The sequence below is a fragment of the Haliaeetus leucocephalus genome, unplaced genomic scaffold, assembly GCF_000737465.1.
Source record: "Haliaeetus leucocephalus isolate CR32 unplaced genomic scaffold, Haliaeetus_leucocephalus-4.0 Scaffold68, whole genome shotgun sequence".
NCBI lineage: Eukaryota > Metazoa > Chordata > Aves > Accipitriformes > Accipitridae > Haliaeetus > Haliaeetus leucocephalus.
The window spans coordinates 1,418,591-1,441,101 of record NW_010972504.1 but is presented as its reverse complement, the minus strand read 5'-3'; the positions used below and the strand labels follow the sequence as shown (position 1 = coordinate 1,441,101).

The window sequence follows — 22,511 nt, the reverse complement described above, 5'->3', positions numbered from 1 at the left end:
GGTCGCCCGGGACCGCGCTCCGCTCCGGGAAGGGAAACTTGTGGCCGAAGCGGGCTGCCGAGGGGTTGGGAAGCTGCCTGGGGCGCTTCCAGTAGCTCTTTCCCACGCCGTGTTCGATCGGCGCCTTCCCGGTTTTGGTTACTTGCCGATAAGCCCGTTTCTTGAAGGAGTGTGTGCGAGGGGGGAGCGGAGGGTGGCATAGTCCTCAGGATTTATTTGGATTTCTTTGTGGGTTTAATTGCAATGCTGCGCCCTGGGGGCTCATGTAGGAGGGAGCCAAGTTAATAGTAGTGGAGCCAGGTAGATAAAAGATAGCAGCTTGTGGATGAAGTTTGGTGGCTCCACGGTTCCAAGAAACGCTTCCAAGCTGAAAAAATGGAAGCGCCGCTTGCTGAGCTGGGCGACGTGAAGTATTGTCCGCTAAAGCGATTGCGAGGTGGTTACACCCTGCAGGCCAAGCCGGTGAAACTGAGATAAAATGAAAATGCGATGGAGAGTTTCATGCAACTCTTAAGCACAAAAGGAAAACTGCTGATTTCTAACTGTCGTAAATCTGAGGAGGATTCAAGCTTCCCTCTGATGTGGTTTGGATTTAAAAAAAAAAAAGTTGCTGCGTCTGCTTATTACAAGCCTGACTTCCGTGGCTGCAATTGCAGTACAAAGATATTCCTTTCAGGTGTGGGGAACTGCTGTGCCGATCAGCTTGCAAAGTAAAAGCCAGGAGTCCTTGAAACCTGAGCGTAAATAAAAGCTGTTGAATCACTCCTTACCATCCTCTTGGCATTTATATCATTAATTTAACTTGTGCAGGGTAGTGCGACACACAGAAGCTGAGTGTCCGTGTTTGGAGTAACCTGTGCTGAGGCGTGGGCTCGTCGCGAGGAGCGGCATGCTCACAGCTAAGCAGTCCAAGAGACAGATTTTATTGTACCTTGATTTCCACAGCACCATGGTCCTACCCAGTGAAGACCCGTGCCTAGCCCCGTTTCTTGAATATTTGCTGCATAGCTTCATGCCATCGCTGCTGCCAAAAGGGGTCCATTGCTTCTGCTAATCCCCACCTTAGTTTTTCATACAAAGTAAACACAAGTTAAGCAATGTGGAATGGGTGTAGGTTTGCATGTCACTGACTCAGAGATTCCTGAATATAGTGACTGATGCCGCCTCCTCGCTGTGAGCTGTGGATACCCCAGCGTCAAACCTGCTACGCCTACTCCAGGTGATGCAACCCTGAAGTAGGAAGAAGTTCCATTACATGTGGTGCAGATTGCTTGTTTTATTTCCCATGACTGAGAGGACGCAAGTGTCTCCAGGACAGGCTGAATGTCAAAAAGTGGCCAAAGCGTAGTTGGGGCCAGCTGCTTCCGACAGCCTGGGAAGGCGTGTTTCCTGATCCCTCCTTCCAGGAAATGGAGCTGGCAGAGCACAGGTCTTACTGGTGACAGGCTCTTAGCAGGCAAGTCCTGTTTATCTAGCAAAGAAAACACAACTACAAGCACTTCATTTTACTTTAATTAAATGCATTCAGGTTAGCGATGCTTAGTAATCTAGGATCAAAGACCTTGTGATCTTTAATCCAGTTTCTCACTGAGTTTACCTAGTGTCTTGTTTAATATAAAACTCTCATCGTTTCAAGTCTCTGAACTACTCTATCGCTGCTCCGCAAAGCTGTCTGAATCCAAACTCTCATGTTGCATTGGCCTTAATTCTTGCTGTTCATTCGCCGAATGTAGGGTCACCCAGGGGGTTATGCAGAAATAATAATAATTTGCTGGCATCTCTGCTGTCCTTGGGACTCCAGCAGCTCCTCCTTTGTGCTTGGGCCCCTCACAGGCAGGGAAGTGTTAAACTGTTGGTAGGACCACACTAACTGCAGTGCAGGGTGATTAATATTTTGAAAGGTGAAGAAAATGTCCTTTTTGTAAAGAATCCCTTGTAGCGGGAGAAGTCTGGGATAAGGGAGAGGAAGTCGTGACTGACCGTCAGGACAGTGATAGCATGATGGATACTCCTGGGTGTATCCCAGTGTAACTTGTGGTCTAGTGGGTGGGAGAAAGAAAGGAAAAGCTTACATGCTTGCTGGACTCAGTGGTATATTTCAAGGTTGTGTGGAATTCATCTGCCTCCAAACCCATAACTTCATCAGAGGCTGTGGCAGTTCACACCCAGCCCCTGGCGTGGTCAGGTTCTTCATTCCAGGTGTTCATGCAAGTGTTTTTCTTCTGTGGGAATACACAGACAAGCATTTGCCCTCCTCTTTTTTCACTAAATTCCGTGTAAAGCTCTGATTCCTTGGGAGCTTCTTGCCTGATCTCTGCCCGTCCAAGGAGGGCAGAGACTTCGTGACAACCACAGCTACATGCCATGGCAGTCCACGATGGGCTGGGGAGCCCAGCCGTCCGGTCGGGCAGTGTACAGAGGGCACAGGCTGTGCCTCAGGCCAGCAAGGGGACACGCGGGAGGGAGCAGAGACACTGGCTGGGCCATGGCAGCGGCTGGTTGCTTGCACAGTCTCAGTCAGGGACTCTGGGGCACAGCCAGCTCCTCGGGCGGACAGTCCTGCTTCGGCGAGCGCTGCCCTCGGGTTTTGGAGGCTTCGAAAGACAGCCCAGCCCCTTTGCCTGTGTGCGGAGCTTACACAACCTTCAACTTTCTGCTCCTTGGCTTTTAATTGCTGTACGATACTTGACAGAAACTGTTTCTGTGTTTCAAGCTTTAGTGTGGGGTCAGGTTTGAGGACTGCTTCCAAACTTTTTTTTGGGGGGGGGAAGGTATTTACTTCTTGGTGTTTGTGTTGTGGGGCAGAGGGGGAGGTTGTTTGCTTCTTCCATCTCACTGAAACCACTATCGAAATCTGTTAGGTGGGAACACTCCTGCAGAGTTTTCTCTCTGATCACAGCCATTTTGCTCACTTTCTCCCTCCTTCCTCAAACCCTCGTATTTTCTTTAATGTTGGTCTCCTTGGCTACAAATTATTTGTGTATCTCCTTCCAGCCAAGGTGGGGTTTACGTGCTTCAGTGCTTCTGCTTGTTAATTCATGCTATTAATCAGACACAAAGAACGTAATTAAACTAGTTTTATGAGCTTTATTCACTGTCAGAATAAACTGGCCTAAAAGGTGTGGTTCAAGGTAAAAGCACAGGGCTGGGAACTAGGAGTACCAGATGGCTTCTCCTGCTTGTAACACCGGGGCTCTGTGACTGCTTTCTGCCGTAGCGTCTCCATTCACAGTAGTGTTCTGTGGGAAGACATTCAGAGCATTTCTCCATAAGGCAGGCTGAAGTGTGAAAGTGTTGTGGCAAGCATGATTTGCCCCCCCAGTGCCAATTGCACCAGGGGTCAGAAACAGATTGTTCCAGCAGCACGCAGAAGGATGCTGCGGGCGCTGGTGGTGTCCATCCACAGCAGGGAGAGCAGCTGCGGCACCTTCCTCCTGCTGCCCTCAGCCACTGGCAGCAAAACGTGGAGGGGAAAAACCTCCTTGGGAAGCCTCTGCATGTGCCGTTTCCATCGCTGTGTCCGAGCGGGGCAGCGAGGTGTTCCCCTCCACTCGCCCTGGTCTTGCTCAGCACAAGCCAGCGGGCAGCCAGGGGTCAGGGACACCTTCGCTGTCCCTCTCTGCTGCATAAGTGACGGGGACCTGTGGTCGTGATGGGGCTGAGTGAAGAACCTGTATTCAACTCTGAGCTTTGATGTAACCGCTCTGCCCGCAGAGTGGTCAGCAGGCGAGGAAGGGCAGGAGCTCTCCCCCTCCAGTTGGTCAGACTCTGCTGCTGCCTCCTCCCTCGATTCCAGCTGCTGACGGATCGGCCGAGATCAGATCCTGCCCGTGCTTACGAGCTGGTTTGTGTCACCTCTGCGGGCACCTGCTCTGGACCCACCTCCTGCTCTCCTGGGGGTCACAGCCTCGTGGCACTGTAAAGAGACGATCCAGCTGCTCCTGAAGCATTTTCCTTCCCTAAAAGTAATCTGGGTGGGGAGTGAATTGAGTGCTTGTGCTAACGTTTGACCCTCCTGAGGTAAATTTAAGTTAGCTACTATTAGAAATAAGCCTCTCAGAATAGACTTTGACATCTGTGCTCATTAAACTCCAGCATCTGGAGCTCTGGGAAGGCTCTCTGTGCCTTGCAGGTGCATGCTGGGGTTGCCAGTGCCCGCCCAGGGGTCCCGCTCACCTGGGACCTCTCTCCCCCTATCTTCAACTCAGCTCCAAAACACCCAGCTACTCATCAGAATCTGATGGATTTTTCCCATTCCTGGGAGCTGGTAGAGCAAATTCTTCACAGCGCTTTTTAAAATCAGGTGGTGTCCAGTGTTGTTGTTGTTTCCTGTTGCCTCAAATGCAGTGCTGCTGCTAACAGTCTTCTCTTCCTCTCAGGTGATGTGATTGAAGTGTATTATGGTGACAATCGCTTCGGGACAATGACCGACTCTGGCACAGCAACGCTTAAACCTCGTCCGAGAGTCCGGCCGCTGCTGACTTTCTTACCCCTTGTGAGTATCTGGCTCGCCGCTGGGGTTCATTACAGCAGTGCATGTAACTGGTACCCAGAACCAGCTGGGCTGGCTGCTGCTCTCATCCTCTACCTGAGGGAAGAAAATAAATGAAAAGCAAAACCACTCTATAATAATGCTGGATACGAGGGATTAGGAGGTGATCTGAGTTCAAGGCTTGTGTTGGACATAGGCAAGATACTCAGGCGAGAGATGTAAGCATCATCAGACTTGCATTTTCAATTTAAAAAAAAATTGCTGAGCATGTAGATGATAGATCTGGCTTGCACTGCGTTTTATCTAACCGCTACTGGCGGTTATCTCTTTCTGGATCAGGCATGTTGCTGGAGAGAGCAATAGCAAAACTGTGCCCTGTTTACAGGAGGGGAACGAGGAGGCGATGCAGAGGCTGTCTCTCCAGGCTCTGTATGAGGGAAATGGTTCCCTGCAGAGCTATCACTGCTCCAGCAGCAGCTGGATGCAGGGACTGAAGCAGCAAGTGCCAAAGCAGCTGGACCCAGAGGTGGCTTTGGCCCAGCTGGGACTCCAGAAGCCACACATACTCATTGCTGGCTTTGATGCTCTGCTGCCGTGTGTGCCAAGCAAGCTTTCCTCCCCCATGTAGCACACCTTTTCAAAGGTCTTATCCCCTAGAGTACAGTGAAGTGCATGATTGCTCAGAGATGTTTTGGAGATGGTAATAGCTAAACCTGAAGTGATACATGCAGTGAAGACAGTAAAACCCTTAAAAGCCTTTGGTCTTGACAAGGAAATCCCCTCTGAGAGCAAGCGATGTTTTTCCTTGTACATCCTCGTCCTTCAGAGCAGCCATCACCTACAGCAGAAAATGGGCTGGTCTGCTGTCACCTGGGTGCAATTAGGAGTTAATGGGGTTGTGCATGTGTCATCTGGAGGACAACTGGGGAGGGAGAGGGAGTTTATATATCTGAGAGCATAATTGGTAAGTTATGGGGTTACACTGGCTCTATAAAAGGGTTGTGCCCTCTGTGATGCCTTCCAATAGATCACAGCAGGTAAAAAATCTCACCTGGGCTCTGAGACAGGTAACTGTAGGACTGGTGCCTGAGAAACTCCTCTCCAGTAGCACAGGCTTGGGTGTGTGACCATAGCTGGTGCCCCATATCACCAGGTTTTTAGAGTGCAGCTAGCCTTTTGCATCTCTTTAGAGCTTTCAAAAGTTTTACTAGTGGAAGCATATGTGGTAGAGGAACGAACAGCACAAATGTCCCTGGGATAAATACTATGGGTTGTCACCCCAGCCATGCTGCTTTCCTGCTGCCTGCAGAGGCACAGCTGGCTCTGGGGCTTTTTTCCCCCCTCGGTTGCCCTTGTGAGGGTCCCTCTCATGGTACTTCTCTTCCGAGAGTAACAGGTTTAACTGAAAAAAATTAGTAGGAATAAGCAACACTTTTTAAGGACCAGTCTGTGTTGGGTATTTGCATTATTTTCATTAGGTTTGATTACGATTTGATTTGGCACAGATGCTTCTGCTGCCACGTACATATCTGCACTGGGCTGTTCTGCAGCTCCTGCCTTAACTCTTTCTTTCCACCCACCCACTCTCCTGCGCGGGGGGAGGCTGAGAAGCAGCTGCCTGCGTAGCTGTGAGTCAGGAGGATGCACACACCCTGCCCGGCAGCCAGACCCGCCACAGAGCAGCTGCCTTCCCCCCCAAACCGCCTGGTCCTTGGCCGTCCCGAGCTGAGTCGCAGCAGGGGTTGCAGGAGAGGGGGGCTTTGCTGCCAGCCTCTTGGGTACCACCGCATCCCCCTGCCCACCCGGCTTCCCAGGCACTGCAGGTGCAGGCAGAGCTTTGGCTTTTTTTTTTTTTTTTGGCTTTATTTGGAATAAATTCCTTTAGTTAACCACCAAGCTTCCCTAGCTCTGGTTCAAAACAAGAAGTTTGGGGGTAGGTCTTCATATTCGGAGAAATCCTTGGCCTCTCTGAGACCCCAGGATGCTAAGCAGTTGTATTTTGGTGCTTTTGTTGTGACAGGCAGCCTCAAACCTAGTTCATTTAATGGGTGGGAAGTGTGGGCTCCCAGCAGACCAGGGGAGCTGGGGTCCATGAGGACAGACAGGCTCCCCTTCGCTGGGGACAGGGGATATCTAACTCTGTTCCAGCGCTGAAAAGCGATTCCTGGTGGTTATGGTGAAAGCTCCCCTCAACGGGATCCTCGGCACGCATAAATCTGATGCAGGTACCACAAACTGGAAATGCAGGTTCCTGGTGCACCACCCCAGCACAGCAGCCTGCTCTGAATCAGCTGGAGGTTTGCTGGGCTGGTCCCACCCCTAGCAAACACAGCAGAGGGAAACAATCTTTCTAGTCATCTCTGGAGACTGGCAGTGTACTGGAGATGCTTTCCATTTTAGAGGCCAGCTCATGACGTGAGGATGGGTGGGTTTTGAGAGATGCTGAGCATTAGCAACTGCAAGAGAAATTTTTGGTGTGAAACAGGCTTGTCCAGTTTTTAGGACCTGTTGAAATGACATGTCCAAAATTACTACTTGTTTATGAAATGTGGACTGTTTCCTCCAGCTTTGCATAGATCTCTTCCGACTGTCATTCCCTTTCTACTCCTATCCAAACATGTGATGCATATGTTGCTCTTAATTCAGTGCTCAGACATCTTTGTTTCCCTGTAAATGAGCAGGTATCCTCAGTGTGCTCTGGAGACTGGCAGCAATGAATTTCCATAGCAAATGAGAGCTGCTGGGTTTTTTTTCTTTGTGGTTTTTGGTATCTCATTGCTCTGAACAGTTTCATTATTGGCTCTTGAAGTGCATCTGTTAGCCTTTGTCTTCCCTCTGGCTTTCAGCTGAAGTTAAGGATCTTTCCTCTGCCTTGTACTGTAACTTTGGGCCAGTAAAGAGGTCTTAGATGAGGCTATAAGGCTCACCTCTGATGTTTTGCCACTAACAGATCTGTCCTAATGCCTTAGCAGACTTCGGCTTCTCCATCAGCACAAAGTTGTCTGATCAGTTGTGCAATCCCAGGAATTTGAATTCCCACTCACTCTCTCCTGGCTCGCCAACAACTGGCTCATTCCCTTGTGGTTATAGAGGATCTTTGGTCATCTGCAGGGTGATGGACTTTGCAAGCAAAGCATGTGTATTTTCTTATTATTTTGTCAAAAGCTGGGGGATTCCAAGGCCCTTCTGAAGGAGCCCAGGCTGCTGCTGTTAATGTCAGCTCTGCTCCAGCAGCTCCTGTGTTCCTGAACCCCCTACACCCAGGGCAGCATGTGATGTTAATGTGCTGTCTGAGCCCTGGATGGGGCTCACTGTATAAAGACAGTTTCACCTTTGATCAAGGAGACTTTGGAATCCTATAGCAAACTCTTGTAAAAATAGTGATAATGCCAGTGAAAGGCAAAGGACACCGGCTCAATCATTATCTAGGCTTTTGTATGCAGAAAACCACTGCACTGAGCAGTGCAGGCTGATGGTAGGATAATGTTTCCTTTGCACAAGTGGCTGTTAACAACTAATGCAAACAGCTGCTTGGGGTGAGTAGGAGTGCAACAGGGTGGACCCCGCAGCCTGGGAACGGTGCGGTGTGTCCCTCACCACTGCCCGTGGGGGTCTGCGAGCGTCTGCTTGTGGACTGTTATTTCCTTGCTCCGGGTCTCTCCCAACGCTGGTATGTGAAAGTCCAGTCCACCGCCTCAGTCACTTACCTCTGTGCTGCCAGCCCAATTCAGCATCGGTTTGTGTTTCGGACGTGGGTGCGTTAGTGTACGCTTCACGAGCAGCTCCAATCCCTCTGCAGAGCAATATTAGCTGTGAGTCACTGGAGGAAAGGAGAGGCTTTCTGCTTCTGGCAGGTGTACGAGGCAGGAGCCCTGGTCAGCACTCTAGGTGAGTCAACATGCCATGAATATCTCATGGTGGGTGGCTGTAATTATCCAAAGTGCCCTAGCTGTAAGCATCCTCGCAAACGTGTAGGCTGCTAAATTGCATGGTCCTGTACCAGCTAAATGCACTGCTCAGTTTACTGCATGAATGTGAAGGGAATAGTTGAGAGTGAAACAAACCACACAAGTAGCAGTTTTCCCCAGAGCGTTCAGATATGCTGGTGCCAGTTTCCCAAAAAGCTGGAAGTCTGTCTGTGACTTCAGTGCGGTGTGTGCGTGACTGCAGCATGAGCTGGCAGTGCTAGCTGGAGAGCAATACCCACAAAACCTGTGGGAGCTATTAAATTTGCTTGGTATGTGAATGGTGAGAAACTAATGCTGCTGATTGCGGGCTGGGGAGCCCTAAGCTTGGATGTGAGATAGCCGTGCTCTTGTCCAGCCCCTCTGCACCTGACTAGCACAGGGGAATTGTGTCCATGGCTTGTGCAACCTTGATCACTTCATTCATCCCCTTAAAGCCTGTCAACAGCAGCTACCGCAGGGACCTCCATGTGTTGGAAATGGCCCTGGATCCCATCAGGCTCCTGTTCGTGTAGACAAATTACCAGCTATACAGGCTAGGGCCTGCTTGTCAGTGCTTTGCTCTGATGCCCTGGGTGTAAAATTAACAGCTCCGTTTTCTCAACTATTGCAGAATGCCCAAGAATCCCATGGGGTGGCTGTGCCAACGCCGTCGGTGCCAGAAAACTTTGAGGAAAAAGCAGCTCTTGGTAAGGGATCTTCTCTGCTGAGTCCTGGACAGACGGTGCTAAGTGCTCAGCAGTACTGTGCCCTCGGGGAAGGAAGTGTGTGTGTACGGAGCTCTGGAGCAGACAGTCTGATCATGAGATTTTCATGCTAAAATACAGTCTACTATGAATTATTTTTTGAAGTCATTGAAAATGAATTCATTTCTAAGGGGTGAGGCATAGTGGCTGTTACAGTTCAGCAAGTTTTAGACAGCTGCTGAGCAAAATAAACTGGCTTCCTAGGAGAATAGCTGGCCAGAGGGGATGCCGGCCGTCACAGCGCTGACGGAGAAGGTGCTCACACCACCATGCTCTCGCTCTTCCTTGCAGGGTCTGGCTCCCAGATCAATGGGAACTACCGAATGTACAGCTCAGTGGGGGACCTGCGCCCACAGGCTCTCGAGGGGGATGACCTGGACGAAGACATCCCGCCGCCACCGTCGGTACCCCCACCGCCCCCTCCAATAGCACCAGCGCCTGCGCCACCACCTCCAGCCTCGCCGGCCCCTCCACCGCCCGAAACGCTGCCTCCGCCACCGCCCCCACCTGAGACGGTGCCGCCGCCTCCTGCCATGGCACCTCCGCCACCTCCAGCCTCTGCCCTGTCCTCCCCCAGCACGCCGGCTCCTCCAGACTTCATCCCGCCAGCCCCACCGGGCGCCCCGCCGCTCAGCCAGGCCCTGGCACCCTTCGCCACCGGCATGTCCAAGTGGAAGTCCGAGACGGTGCTGAACACCAGGCAGGTGGATGCTGAGGGGCCGCTCTGCCCTGCTGAGGCTGGGGTGCCCACTGCCCCCAGCCCAAAGGAGAGCCTGCAGCCCAAGCACTGTCCCGAGCCCCACCTCACCTTCCCCAGGTCCTTCAAGGTGCCCCCCCCGGCCCCAGCCCGGTCCTCCTCCATCCCTGTGCAGGAGAGCCAGCCCATCCAGCGGGAGCCCTTCCCCAGGCAGCCTCATTCCCGGCCTCCCCTCCCGCCTTGCTTCACCATAAGACCCGCAGCCAAGGCTCACGCAGGAGGAGAAGCTGACCAAAGAAATTCCCCGCTGAGACAGGGCGTCGCGAAACCGGCTGTGCCGACACCCCCGCCGCTGAGCCCCAAGCCGGGTCTAGGGCTCAGCCAAGGGATGAATCCTGCCGGCTGCCGGTCCCCGCTGCCAAGCTCCGAGATGGAGAAGGTTCCCCAGCTGAAAACGGGCGAGAGAGACTCTCCTCCAAGATCCGAATCTCTCTCTGCGAACGACCTGGACCTCCCGCCTCCGGACTACCCGACCTGTGAGGACGACTGGAGGGACGCCGGCAACCTGAGCAGGCTGCGGCATGAGCTCTCGGCCCTCCTGCGCTCCCCGCGGAGGGAGGAACGGCCATCGGAGAAGCCTTCTGGTCCCCGGCCAGTGGACGGCAGTACTGACCGCACCGGCAGCTGTGAGCCCAGCCTCGGCGGGCCCCAACCTGCCGGACCTGCTGGGAAGGACGTGCGGTTACCCGCGGGAGGGGAGAATGAGAAGAAAGAGGTGCCCAGCAGCCCCCCCAGTGCCAAGGGGGGCTCTCCCAGCACGGTGCTCCCTGCTCCGGAGAGCAACCCCACCGCGCGGACCTGCAGCGTGATGAAAATCAGGAACGAGCTGGAGGCTGTGCTGTCCCTGAAGAAAGAAGGGAAGCCTGCCCTGGGGCTCAGCAGCCAGAAGCAGGGCACCGAGGATGGCAGCAGCACCCCGCGTCTGAGGAAGAGCCCCCCTGACCCGAGGAAAAGCCCCCCTGACCCAGCTGACTCGGTGTTGCCGAAACCGGCCCCAAGCCCGGTCCTAGCACCAGCGGCTGCAGTGGAGAAGGATGAGATGGGGCACGAGGACCATCCCACTCCGGCCACGAGCAAGGCCGCAGAGAACTTGTCCCCTGCTCCCAGGTCTCTCAACAGCAGCGCGAGCCCCCCAGACCCACCTCGGGGACCAGCGGAGGAGCCCCCTGCTCCCGCCTCTCCCTCGCCCCCCGTTTCTCCCGCACAGAGCCCAGCGCCGCAGCCCGGCGCGGCCATCTTCCAGTACAAAGTGCACCGGGCTGGGGCCGGCCCAAGCTCGGCCGACCCACCCTGCCCCACGAGCTCGGCCAGCGGCCCGCCGGGCGCCTCGGGAGCGGGACGAGAGGAGGTGCTGATCCACCCTGTGACGGGCGAGCGGGTGGAGCGGGGCTCCCCCATGGCGCTGCTCCTGGCAGCCCGGCAGCGTGCCCAGCGGGGCCGGCAGGCTGGTGAGGCGGGAGCCACGCCGCGGGCCAAGCCGGCCCTGAAACTCGGCAGCGCCTCGTCGGACACCGCCTCCGCCGGCTTCTACCGCCACGAGTCCAAGCCCTACTCCTTCACCGTGGTGCCCCGGCCACCCGTGGCCGGTGCAGCGGGGTCGGGACGGAGCAAACCTCCGTCCTTCTCCAGCTCCTCGGAGCAGGGCCGGGACGCGCGGGCGGCGGGCGAGGCGCAGCCCTCGAGCCCCCTCCCCGGGCACCGGCGGGCTGCTGCCTCCAGCCTGCTGCGGGGCCTCCTCGAGGCCGGGCAGCCGAACCAGGCCGGCGTGCCCAGGGAGGAGGAGAACGGGGAGACGGCGCTGGACTACGGGATTATCCCCCCGCCCCCTGAATTCAGCAACGAGGTGGACGAGACCGAGGGGTCCCTCCCGAGTCGGGAGGAGAACCGCAAGTGCCCCAGCTTCCCCGACTGCAGCCGGGGCTCGGATGCACCGCGGTATTTCAGGTGGCCCGGCTACGGCCGCGGCTACGGGGGCAGCCGTGAGCCGCCAGCCCCGCTGCCCTCGGAGAAGAGCAGGAGGAGCGTCGACTTCACGCCCCAGTACCCAGATTTTGGCGGCTCTGCCGGTTACTTCAGCCACTGCCCGAACCCCCGCCCGCTGATCAAGAAGCGCCTGTACGTCTCTGAGCCCGACAGCTCCTACCCCCGGGCGGCTGCAGCCCCCCGGGGCACGGGTGCCCTCTCCTCCTACGGCCCCGGGGGATACAGCTCCCCGGCTGGGGAGGGGGTCCGCCGCCTCAGCTCTGCCCACAGGAACGGCCCCGCGAGCGCGCAGGGCAGGCGGACCTCCATTGATGCTGCCGGGAAAGCCGCGCCGTACGGCAACGCCGGGGCCGATGCCAAGTACAAGGGGCAGAACGGGGATTTCTCGCCCGCTGGTGCGGTGGCAGCCGGCAGGTATGTTCCCCCCCACCCCCGCCTTAGCTGACCCCTTCCCTGCCCTCTGTGTCCCTCTGATTTGAAGAAGAGGAGGGCTGAGCCCTGGGCTGGCCCCAGAGCAGCACCGAGGCCCAAGAGACATCGATGCCGCTGGCTGAGCTCGCTCCCGGCCGGGGTCTCTCCCCGCCGCCTCGGTCCGTGGCTGCGGCATGGCTGCTGCCTGCTCCCAGCCGTAACCCTGGTGCCCGTCGCCCTGTCGTCCCCGCGTCGCTGAATGGAGACATGAGGCGACAAAAGTCACCCTGCTGCCACTAGAAAAAAAACCAAACCCAAACAAACCATAATTGCAATATCGAATAAACCCAAAGGGTTTCCTTGGCTTTCAGTGACTTTCCCTCTGTTTTCCCTCCAGACCTGCCCACGGCAGCTCGCAGTACAGCGGACATACCAACACCTTCACGGTCAGGCCCGGCGCGCGGCAGCCCATCTCCTACACCTACCAGAGCGGCCACCGATAGGTTTGTCCGCAGGGCTGCTCCGCCGCCTTCGTCTGGCTGGGAAGGGGTGAGAAGGCGCCTGGGTTGGTTGTCTCCTTCTCTGCGGGCACCAGGGACGGTCCCAACCCAGGCAGCAAACACACTGCTTGAAACCACTGACGGAGAAGGCGAGGAGTGAACCTGGGACTCGGACTCTTCTCAAAAAGACTGTCACGGAGCGCGGTTACTACAGAGGACAGGCTGCTGTCTTGTTACGTGAGCAAACACAGTTTTCCTTCTCCTATTTCCCCCCACCCCACCCTGTATTATTTTCAAAATTGCAGCCTGGTAGGTCTTCTAAGAAAGCCAAAAAGCATCCTTAGTTCTCTTTAAAGAGCATTGCCACTGGAGAGATTGTTTTCAATTTGTTATTTTTAGTTGGTTTAAATCCAACATGCTTGGGAGTCGGGAGAAACCAACTGCGAGATGTGCATAATGGAAGCAAGCCAGTGTATAGCTACACGCAGGGGAATTAAAAGAAGAATGTGAGGCCAGTGGGACAGAAACAGAGTTTAGGATGTCTAGATCCTAACCTCTTCTGTCCCCACCTCCTCCAACAGCCTTGAGCAAATCAATTATGCCGATGCCTTAAAAACAGCTCCTGCCTTTCAGTGCCTGTCCTGCTGAGCCGGGGGCAGCTCTGCCGCGAGGGTCTGAGCCCCCTTCTCCGGGGATCAACTGCGGGGGGGCAGCAGCTTTGTGAGCACCAGCCCTTGCTTTCCTGTGCCTTTTGGTCACTGTAAATGTTTCTGTTGGTAATTGTGCCTCATGGAAGAAGGCTGCGAGGCCTGGATGGATGGCTGTAAAGCACTTTGGAGACTTAAGACATTGAGCAGTTCCTTTCCTTTATCAGCTGGTGGGTGTCAGCAGCTCACCGAGGTGCTGTGCTGGTGGTGCTTTCCTCGAGGGGCCTCTCGCCACTTCATACCCACATAAACCCCACCTCTAAAAGCTAAGCCCCAGGGTCCTTATAAGTTGTTATACTGAGACTTGGCTTTAGTTTGCCTGGTTTGGGGTACTAAGCAGCTAAATTCTGGTGTGGTTGTGGAGTATTCGATGCTCCTGGTGTGTGGAAGGTCTGTGGTGACGTACCGGAGGGAGCTGGCTCCCGCTGGTTCCGTAAGCGCTTGCCTGGGTGCTGGGCGTGCGTGCGAGCCTGTCCCTGCTTCTTGCCAGTGCCTCTCTGAAGGATCTGGTGATGGCTATGCGGTGAGGTGGGGGACAAGAGTAGCCTTAAAGTGGGTATTCTATACTACAGAGCAAGCAATACAGTCTCACGATAGCTGACCAAAGTTTTGAATAGCCAAATTCCTGAAATTAGAAATATAAAATCTTCCTCATAGGTAAAATTGCTGAAAATCACTGTAAGATAAGTGTAAAAACTTGTAGAGAATGTTTTCTAATCACTGACAAACTAAAAGCACTTTGAGACATGAGTCTACTTTTATGGAAAGCACTTTCTATTTTCAGTACTATACAATATCATTAGTTCCACTCCAGCTTATCCTGTGTTGCATGCACGTGCGTATGTGTGCATGTAAGCAGATTTTGCTCTACAATTCAACTCAAAATTCAGTGATAAATTTTCCTTCATGGTGGAATTTTCAAGAGAGTTATATTGTTATTAATGTCATGTTGTTGACGTTCTACGTTTTATTTTATTTCCAACTTTACCTAATAATTTAACAGCTGTTTCAAATATTGCAGCAGCTTCAAAGTATTCTGAACTTTACTTTGCTGTGAATAAAATGAAAACGCAAATACAGTAATTGGTCTAACAGCTAATTCAAATGGCATTTTTATGCCAGTAAGTCACAGTGACTTGGAAGATTTCCAGACATGCTCACCCCAGCCAGTATTGAAATAACATGTTTTAAATATCTGGGTGTTGGTTTTTAAAAACTGCTTATGGAGAAAAGTGACTATGGAGTAACTATCTGGGTACTTAAGTGTGCCAGTGTAATGCAGAATAGCCCCCACCTTAAAAGATGGAAGTTCCTCCATGCAAGGAGCATGCTGAGGATTCCTTATCTATGGAAGTAAAGCCATGATCCTGTTTGAGTGGCTCCAGGGTCATGTTTTAGTATTGGATGAAGTTTCATCAGTTTAACTTGAAACAAAACGAAGAAGCCTTTCTGATAAGATTGCAACCTAACTGTTTTTTTTTCCCCTGATACTTGTTTTTTCAAAATAAGTTATAACCACAAATTAATTGTCAAAAGCAGTTTTAAATTTAAAGGCTTGTTGGGAGACTTCAGCTTTCAAGATTGACTTTTCCCAGAAAGAGGAGGGGGTGTGTGCAATTTTCCCCCTCAAGAACTCTCCTAAATTTGAGCATATCCCCAACATAAGTTGTTTTTTTTTTGTTTGGGTTTTGTTCTTTTTTTTTTTTTTTTTTTTTTAAGAGCAAAATGTGAAACTCCAATGGTGGCACTTGCTTTGAATTTCACATACACTATTTCACCCAGACATGCAATTCATATGTAGTTGTAATATGGTGTTCTATAGTGTGGAGTGTCTTGTTTCTAGCAGACGTGTATTTGTTTATATTAAATATTAGAAGCATGATAATATAAGTAAGTTTTATGAAATAGCCATTATTCATCCAAAGAACACCCATTCTGGGAATGCTCAGTGGACTAAGCTGTAACTAAATCAGGTAGGACTCCGTTCACAGTTGTAAAACTGGTTAGCATGAATGTTTTAAGCAGTGGAACTATTCTATTCTTTAAACACTTTGGGCTATCCCTACTTCTTTTGAATGCATTAAGCAAAATTCTAGTATTTCAGTAACAACTAGACATTTATGCTGGGGCCCCTGTTTGCGTTACAAAGAAACCACTGTCAGAGCTGTTGGCAGCTAAAGCACTTGAGGAGAAAGTTAATCCATAATGAAGAGCAAGGACTTCTTGGCTGGAGGGATAGGGAAGAGCTCCCTCTTCCTCGGTCAGGTAACTTTGTCAGGACAACACCTAGGTATACTGTACTCCGATTCCTGTTTCTGCTCCTCCCCAGCTCTGTTTCACTATATAAATTTAGCAACAGAAGAGGAAGAAACTAAGGGGTAGTAATGGAGCAAAGCAACCTACCGTACAGCCCAGTCTTAGCACTGAAAGCAATCTTGAAGCCTGACAATGGAATTATTCTCACTTCAACCCTCTGATGCAGTTCCGTCATTCAAGTCTTGATACAACTTAAAATATCCCCTGCAGCTGCCTCTTCCTCAAAAGTACCTGCTAATGTAGTATAACTGAGAGCTTTACTTGTAAAGTGTTGAACAAAGTCTCTTATTTATGAGTGCCATTGAACACCAACCTTCTTCCATTAAATATGTCTGGATGTATTGTTTTATTACACGTGTGGTCTGACTTTTTTTAGTATTGCTCAAGTGGTTCGTCTGCTGTAAAATTGAGATCTTTGCATTTAAGATTAAAAGGACAGGAAAATGTAGTTCAAACTGGCCTTAGCAACAGTCTGAATTTCAGCTTACCTAGGGCTTGGTCCAGTTTCTACCTACCAGTTGTTGATATAAACCCTGTGGCAATTTAAGTGTTTTTAGAAGCCTGATGAAGAAATGAATGGGCAGCTAGCCTTAACTGCCCTGTTGCTCTAGAAACACCCCTCGCATCCAGCTGGTTAGGCAGGCTGGCAAAGGAGCTTGTGCAGTTCAGCCTGTGCTGCTTCTATAAATAGCTCTTGGTTTTGAGCTTTTCATTAGTAATGAAACTTGCATACTTATTTGCAAGTCCTAACTAGAGTGATGTACTTAAAATTGAAAATGCAGCGTGAGCAATGCAAGCAGCAACATAAAAGGCAGGCTTGTCTTCATAGTGGCTTATTCTCTCCACTCCTCAAAATTATACTTCTTTGCATTCTCATCTCTTTAATCCAGCTCTGGCTACAGAACCAGGTTCTTCGTGAGGGAAGTGTGCAATGTGTATCTTGAAGCTTTTACTCTAGCCACAATGTATTTATAGAAGTATCCTCAAACCCGAACAGCATGTAGTCCACAGAGAGTGTGAGCATACCACAAAACCCAGGGAATTCGCTCCAATTCCTTTGCAGATAGTTACAAAGTCAACAAGCATTGATGTGGTATTGCCAGTGTTTCTGCTGCTGCTGCCTGCATGTTGGTACAGCTATTTAATGTAGTCTTTCTAGCAATGGTGCAATCCACCAGGAGCCACGCTAACACAAGTGACTGCTAGATAAACTGTCGCTCTTCTGTGCTTCTCTTAGGATGGGGAAAAAAAACCAAGCATAAGTGGTAAAAACAACAAAGGTAGATACTCTTTAAAGACATGTGCAGACGGTTGGGGCCGGTATGCTGCTTTGCCACTTGTCAAGCTGGCAGCTGCTGCCCTCCTGTGGCAGAACGTTAAAGCTTCACCCAAAGATTTGCCAGATGATGAAGCCTTTGCATTTTTTTTTTGCGCTGCCACACTAAGTCTTTAAGCAATTGTAAAAACAGGATTAATACATCAATAATGACCTGTTATTCATATAGACTTCACCTTCCACTGTTGTTTCGCTCACAGTGTGGCAATGTGAGGAACTTAATGTTGTTTAATACCTGATGTGCTTGTTTCAGCTGGGATAGTTAATTGTCTTCCTAGTAGCTGGTATAGTGCTTCCCTTTTTACCTATGAACAATGGAAACCCTACTTCCAAGTTTTGGGAAGAAAAGCTTCCTGAAAACAAGCAGGACTTACAGCCTGCCTTGCACTAGTGCTGAAGAATCATAGTACCCTAGCATTAATAATACAGTGCACATTTATTTAAAAACGGTTTTAATTTCAGGGACTGAAATCACAACTTCACTTTAACTGTGTGAATTATCTCAGCTGGCTCTTCAATACTACAGAAGTGGCCTGGTGAAACTTACACCCAGTTACAAATGAAAACTATGATTTATTTAAAAACCGTCTTCTACTCTTCCAAGACAACTTTTTCACAAACAGCACAAGACCTGTTCCAGTTTTCAGAACACCATCAGAGGTCTGTAACAGGTAACTTTTTGTGGTTGTTCGAGGGGTACTTGAGTAAACTTGTCAGTTTTTATAATCATTTACCTTCTCCTTGTCATATGCTGCTCTAGATCGGCAAGTTTGCTCTGTAAACACCTGTATCACACAGGAATTAAAAAAACAGCAAATGAAGTTTTAAGAAGAGTATGAGAAAAGTACAGAGCCTGGGAAAGCTTAGTCTGCCTAAAAATTAATTGCACAATTTGGATCAACTAAAACCTATGTTTATGCAGGGATAAGCCCACTGGAAGTGGTATACATTTTAGTGTTGCTATTGTGCTAAAGAAACAGGAGTAGCATTCATTTCAATAGTATTTTTTGTTTCATTAGGCAGGACCTGCTTTATTCCGTCTAGGAAATATTAGGCCATACCAAGCCATACCTAGAGCAGCGGCAATGCATGCAGAGCAATGACTTTTTTCAGTTAAATATGTTCCAGGGAAACAGTTTAATTTTAGAAGTATGTGGTACACTACAAAAAAAACACTTCTAAGGAGTCTGTTTTGGGGATTATGGGAATGCTTGGTCCCCTCAGTTGCCGGCACAAAGTCACTCATCACAAGCATGTAAGGAATCTCATTTATCACTAAGCAGAGTCTGTTTATAGGAGCAAGCAAATGAAAACTGAAGTCCTTAGTCCAGTTTTTCCCTTACATAAGCTTTTGTTCACAGATCTTTGAGTAAGTTGTCTTCAGCACAGAGGAGATGAAACATGGTGTTCGTAGCAACTGCTAACTTCTCTTGGTTTTCAGCATGCTACAGTAACAGCCTCTTTGAGCTGGCCTCAGCTGCTAAGCCAATGTTGAGCATCACAGGTCTCAGTATGTCAGCATGTCACACACCATCACGAAGCTGTTTAATTACAGGGGTGCAGCTGGCATCCTTATCATACAACATACAAGACTCTTCACACCAAGAACTGGTATTCCAATACCAGTGCATAAACAGTGCTCACCATAGGATCCACACCAGTAGATATTGAAGACCAACCCTCTATACCACATACTGCATTAAGGACAACAGTGGAACCCTTCTAGTCTTTAGATGCTAACATGTCTTCCCACTCGGTTGGAAGAACTGATTTACATAGCAAAGATCTTTGCTCGAGGGTGAGGCTCTTGCATCCAACTAACAAGAGGTGTTGTTTTTAACCTCCCCCAGAAAATGTTTCTGTTAATTCCATGGATGGTTTGGAGAACTGAGGGAGGAATCAAGTTTGTCTTTTTTTTTTAAATTATACCTAATGCCCCATCTCTCCAAGTCTCCTCTGTGCCTGAAGTCAATTTTTTTCTGGGTAAAATACTGAAGTCTTATCACAGGTGAAGCCAGCTCCTGAGGAGAGGGTAAAGCTTGGTTTGTAACTAACTTATGTCTAATTCAAAACTACTACAGGAACCTTCTTAGTCACAAGCTTCAAGGCAGATAACAGACCACACCCGCTCCAGTTCACACACTCCTTTGACTTCAGCAGAATCAAAGTAATGCCAGGAAGGAATTTGGACCGTGAGTTTAGAAAACTATTCTTTTACACAGTTGACTCCAGAACCTTCACCAGTTGGTATGGGGACAGTGTGATGTAAAACCTGATGATCCCATCCAACCGTAGTGAGCAAGGCATTGTCTGAAGGAGACCACGATAAGCCTTTTACAAAGTCTCGATGAGAACGGTTTCTGAACCTGGAAAACATGAACATTCATTTATTTATTAGCCATAAAGCACTGTCACTAAAGTTTATGGGCTTGTGCAATTCCTAACTGCTAGTTTGTTAGAACGATGCTCCCCTATTTAAAAAGTACTTTCATATTCCACTTAGCATACGGATAAATAATTAACTTAATGAGAAGTCAACAAGACAAATAGCCACATTCTGTCTAGTACTTACACCTCTGAGAGGTCTGAGTCAAGAACAGCTACTGAACAGTCTTCACTGATTGAAGCCAGTAAGGGTGAACTAGAGGACAGAGATGAGACCATGGTTAGAACAAATACAAGAAAGCTTCTTAGGGACAAACTTATGAAAAGCACACATCTTAGTGAGCCTGACCCAGGTACAGTGAATTAACAGACACCAAATCTTACAAAAATGTTTTCATCATCATTTGGCAGGTTGCCAGCACACTAAACAAGAATATTCTATTTGTGTTGGAAAGTAAGTAATCCTTCTTCAAGCAGAGGTGACTGTAACTAGAAAAATCCCCACAGTGAGTGGGTCAATAATTCTGAATACTGCAAAAGTGTTCTCATGTACATTCACACACATCTTGTCAGAAGTGAGACGTTGTTAGGTTTATTCTTCACTATCGATCTTGATGAAAAAGACCAAAACTAGTAGTTTCATAAGTGTTACTCCAAAAACAAATAAGGCTTTCAAGTATATGCAGTCACGCATTCTACGCCAGCATATCAGACTGTACCTATGTGTAGAAAATGCAAACCCCGTGATACTTCGGGCATGCACAGTGGAGCTGAGGGCGGAATCAGGATTCTTTGTGTCTACTAGTGCAACTGTTCCATTTTCATCACCTTTAAGAGAGGAAGGGAGAATGAAGTTATTAGCAAAATTGACATGTGAAAAGAAAGACCTTGATTTGCCTGCTGAAAGTCAAATAATAAGATCACTTCTTACCCAAAGCAAAGATGTCACTTTTCTGTGGATGCCACATGACTGAGGTAGGGAGGTGATTACAGGCACTGCAAACTACAAGTAAATAAATTGGGATGACTGTGAAAAGAGTCAGTACAAAGATATTCCTGCACTATCTCATTTAGCACTGCTACTGCACTAAGACAAATATTTAAAAGCTTATCGTACTTCTGGGATAGTGTTAGACTTCCTTAGGTTTTAATAGGCTTTTCTGCCCAAATGGTCACATTGCTAGATTTGAAGTTAGTCATAGTGAAGTCAGGCATAAAATAATTTAATTCTTCCAACAAAAACTCATACACAAGCAGTAACTGCATACAGAAACATACCAATTCGAGTAGCTGGTTTGGGGCATCTGGTGTCCCAGAGTAGAGTTCTGCTGTCCTATAAATCCAGAATGAACAAGAAGGTGTTTATAACTTCTTTGTGGCAGGGAGTAGGCATAAACTCAGATTCACTGCAGAACTGCTACTGACCCACATTCAAACCCACACCACCTCTTCGTTTGTGTTAAAACGATGCTGCCGTTAACTGCAAGTTAGTTTCTTCAGTCATCCCTAGCACAGGCCTAGGAGCTCTCGCATTTTAATACAAACCTGTAAAAATCAGCTTGGTAAGCTGACTGTCAATTTATCAGACTGGAACATTGAAATAACACAAGTATGCAGCTTGTAACACAATAGGTGGTTTCCCAGTAAGTGCGTTTAACTGTAAATAACTAAAATTATATCTCGTTTTTATCCGGTAGATTTAGACAGAGAGCAAACTTTACCTCAGCACAGGACAGGAACACAGTGTCCTTACCAGGACAGGAAGCCACACATGTCACTGAACCGGAGTGAGCTACCAAAAGCACAAAAGGATAAAGAGCCTCAAAGATCGTATCCAACTTTCCCACACATTCCCAGGGACCTCTGAAGGCACACCAATATAATGAAGAATAGTTTATGCCCAGATATAGGCTAACTTCTGCTTGGCAATAGCCAACGGCTTCCTACCAAATCCTGCCAGATCCAACCAGAGCCACTGCAGTCAAGTCCCTGTGACACACATAAGCTTGAGGAAGCCTCTCCAGACAAGAGGCCAGTCACAAAGGGGCTGGCGGGGGGAGAGGATCAAACACAGCACAGCCTCTGCCGTGGCTAGAGATCACAACACCGCATCTCCAGAGATCGGCCTCTCAAATGAGCTGTTGTTCAAAACAAATATGGATTAGGAGATCACACAATCATATGCAGGTGGAAGATTTCAGTACAGAGGAAAAACTCTAAAATACACTTAGAGATGCAAGGCAAACTAAACCTTATAGCATTCATGTTGTGGGGAGAAATGAACAACAGACAAAGAAACAAAGCTGTGCCAGAAACTTCACAGACTAGCAAACGTTAGATCGCGGCCCCAAGCGTGGTTTGGCAGGCGGGATGCTGCAGGAGTAAGCTCAGCCTGCAGCAACCGGCGAGCGGCCAGCAGGAGCCGGGCGATGGGGCCGGCGTGGCACTCACCTCTGTAGGAGTGCAGCACCGTTTGCTGTGGGAGGTCCCAGACCTTCACGCTGCGGACAAGAGCGAGCAGTCAGCACCCGGCACCAGCCCTGGCACATGGCAGCCGGGCTGGGGACACTCACCAGAAGTCCCTGCCGCCGCTGACGGCCTGGGTGCTGCCGGCCAGGACGGCCACCGTCATCACGATGTCGTCATGCTCGTATTTACAGAACTTGTTGACGATGAGTGTTTCGTTTTCGTCCAGCTCCCATAGCTCCACAGCGCCTGGGGGGGCCCCCACCTCAGCTTAAGGGGGAAGGGGGGGGGGGCGCCCACCTCAGCTTAGGGGGACGACGACCCCCGGGGATCGCCGGTGCTTACCGGAGTCGGAGGCCACCAGGATGCCCCTGTCAGCCACCCAGCACAAGTCGGCGACGCCCGCCTCGGTCTGGACGCCGGCGGTGCAGAACCCCCCGCTGGGGG

General features: G+C 50.0%; 2 protein-coding genes across 2 annotated transcripts in view; one reads left to right on the top strand and one right to left on the bottom strand.

Annotated features, from left to right (window-relative positions):
• LOC104838919 (chromosome unknown open reading frame, human C6orf132) overlaps positions 1 to 12,857 on the top strand; it is a 13,067-nt gene extending 210 nt beyond the window's left edge. Inside the window, exons 2-5 of the mRNA XM_010578963.1 lie at positions 4,380 to 4,495; positions 9,071 to 9,146; positions 9,495 to 12,357; positions 12,752 to 12,857. Coding sequence (XP_010577265.1) covers positions 4,380 to 4,495; positions 9,071 to 9,146; positions 9,495 to 12,357; positions 12,752 to 12,857 — 3,161 coding nt within the window. The remainder of the gene's footprint in view (positions 1 to 4,379; positions 4,496 to 9,070; positions 9,147 to 9,494; positions 12,358 to 12,751) is intronic.
• Positions 12,858 to 19,123: 6,266 nt separating this feature from the next.
• On the bottom strand, positions 19,124 to 22,509 carry WDR77 (WD repeat domain 77; the record flags this gene model as incomplete). The annotated part of the gene is made up of 9 exons (XM_010579753.1): positions 19,124 to 19,579; positions 19,786 to 19,854; positions 20,318 to 20,426; positions 20,530 to 20,601; positions 20,877 to 20,931; positions 21,320 to 21,390; positions 22,050 to 22,099; positions 22,172 to 22,313; positions 22,410 to 22,509. Coding segments are annotated over 9 exons (828 nt in total), but the record flags the coding sequence as incomplete, so codon positions are not given.
• Positions 22,510 to 22,511: the final 2 nt, after the last annotated feature.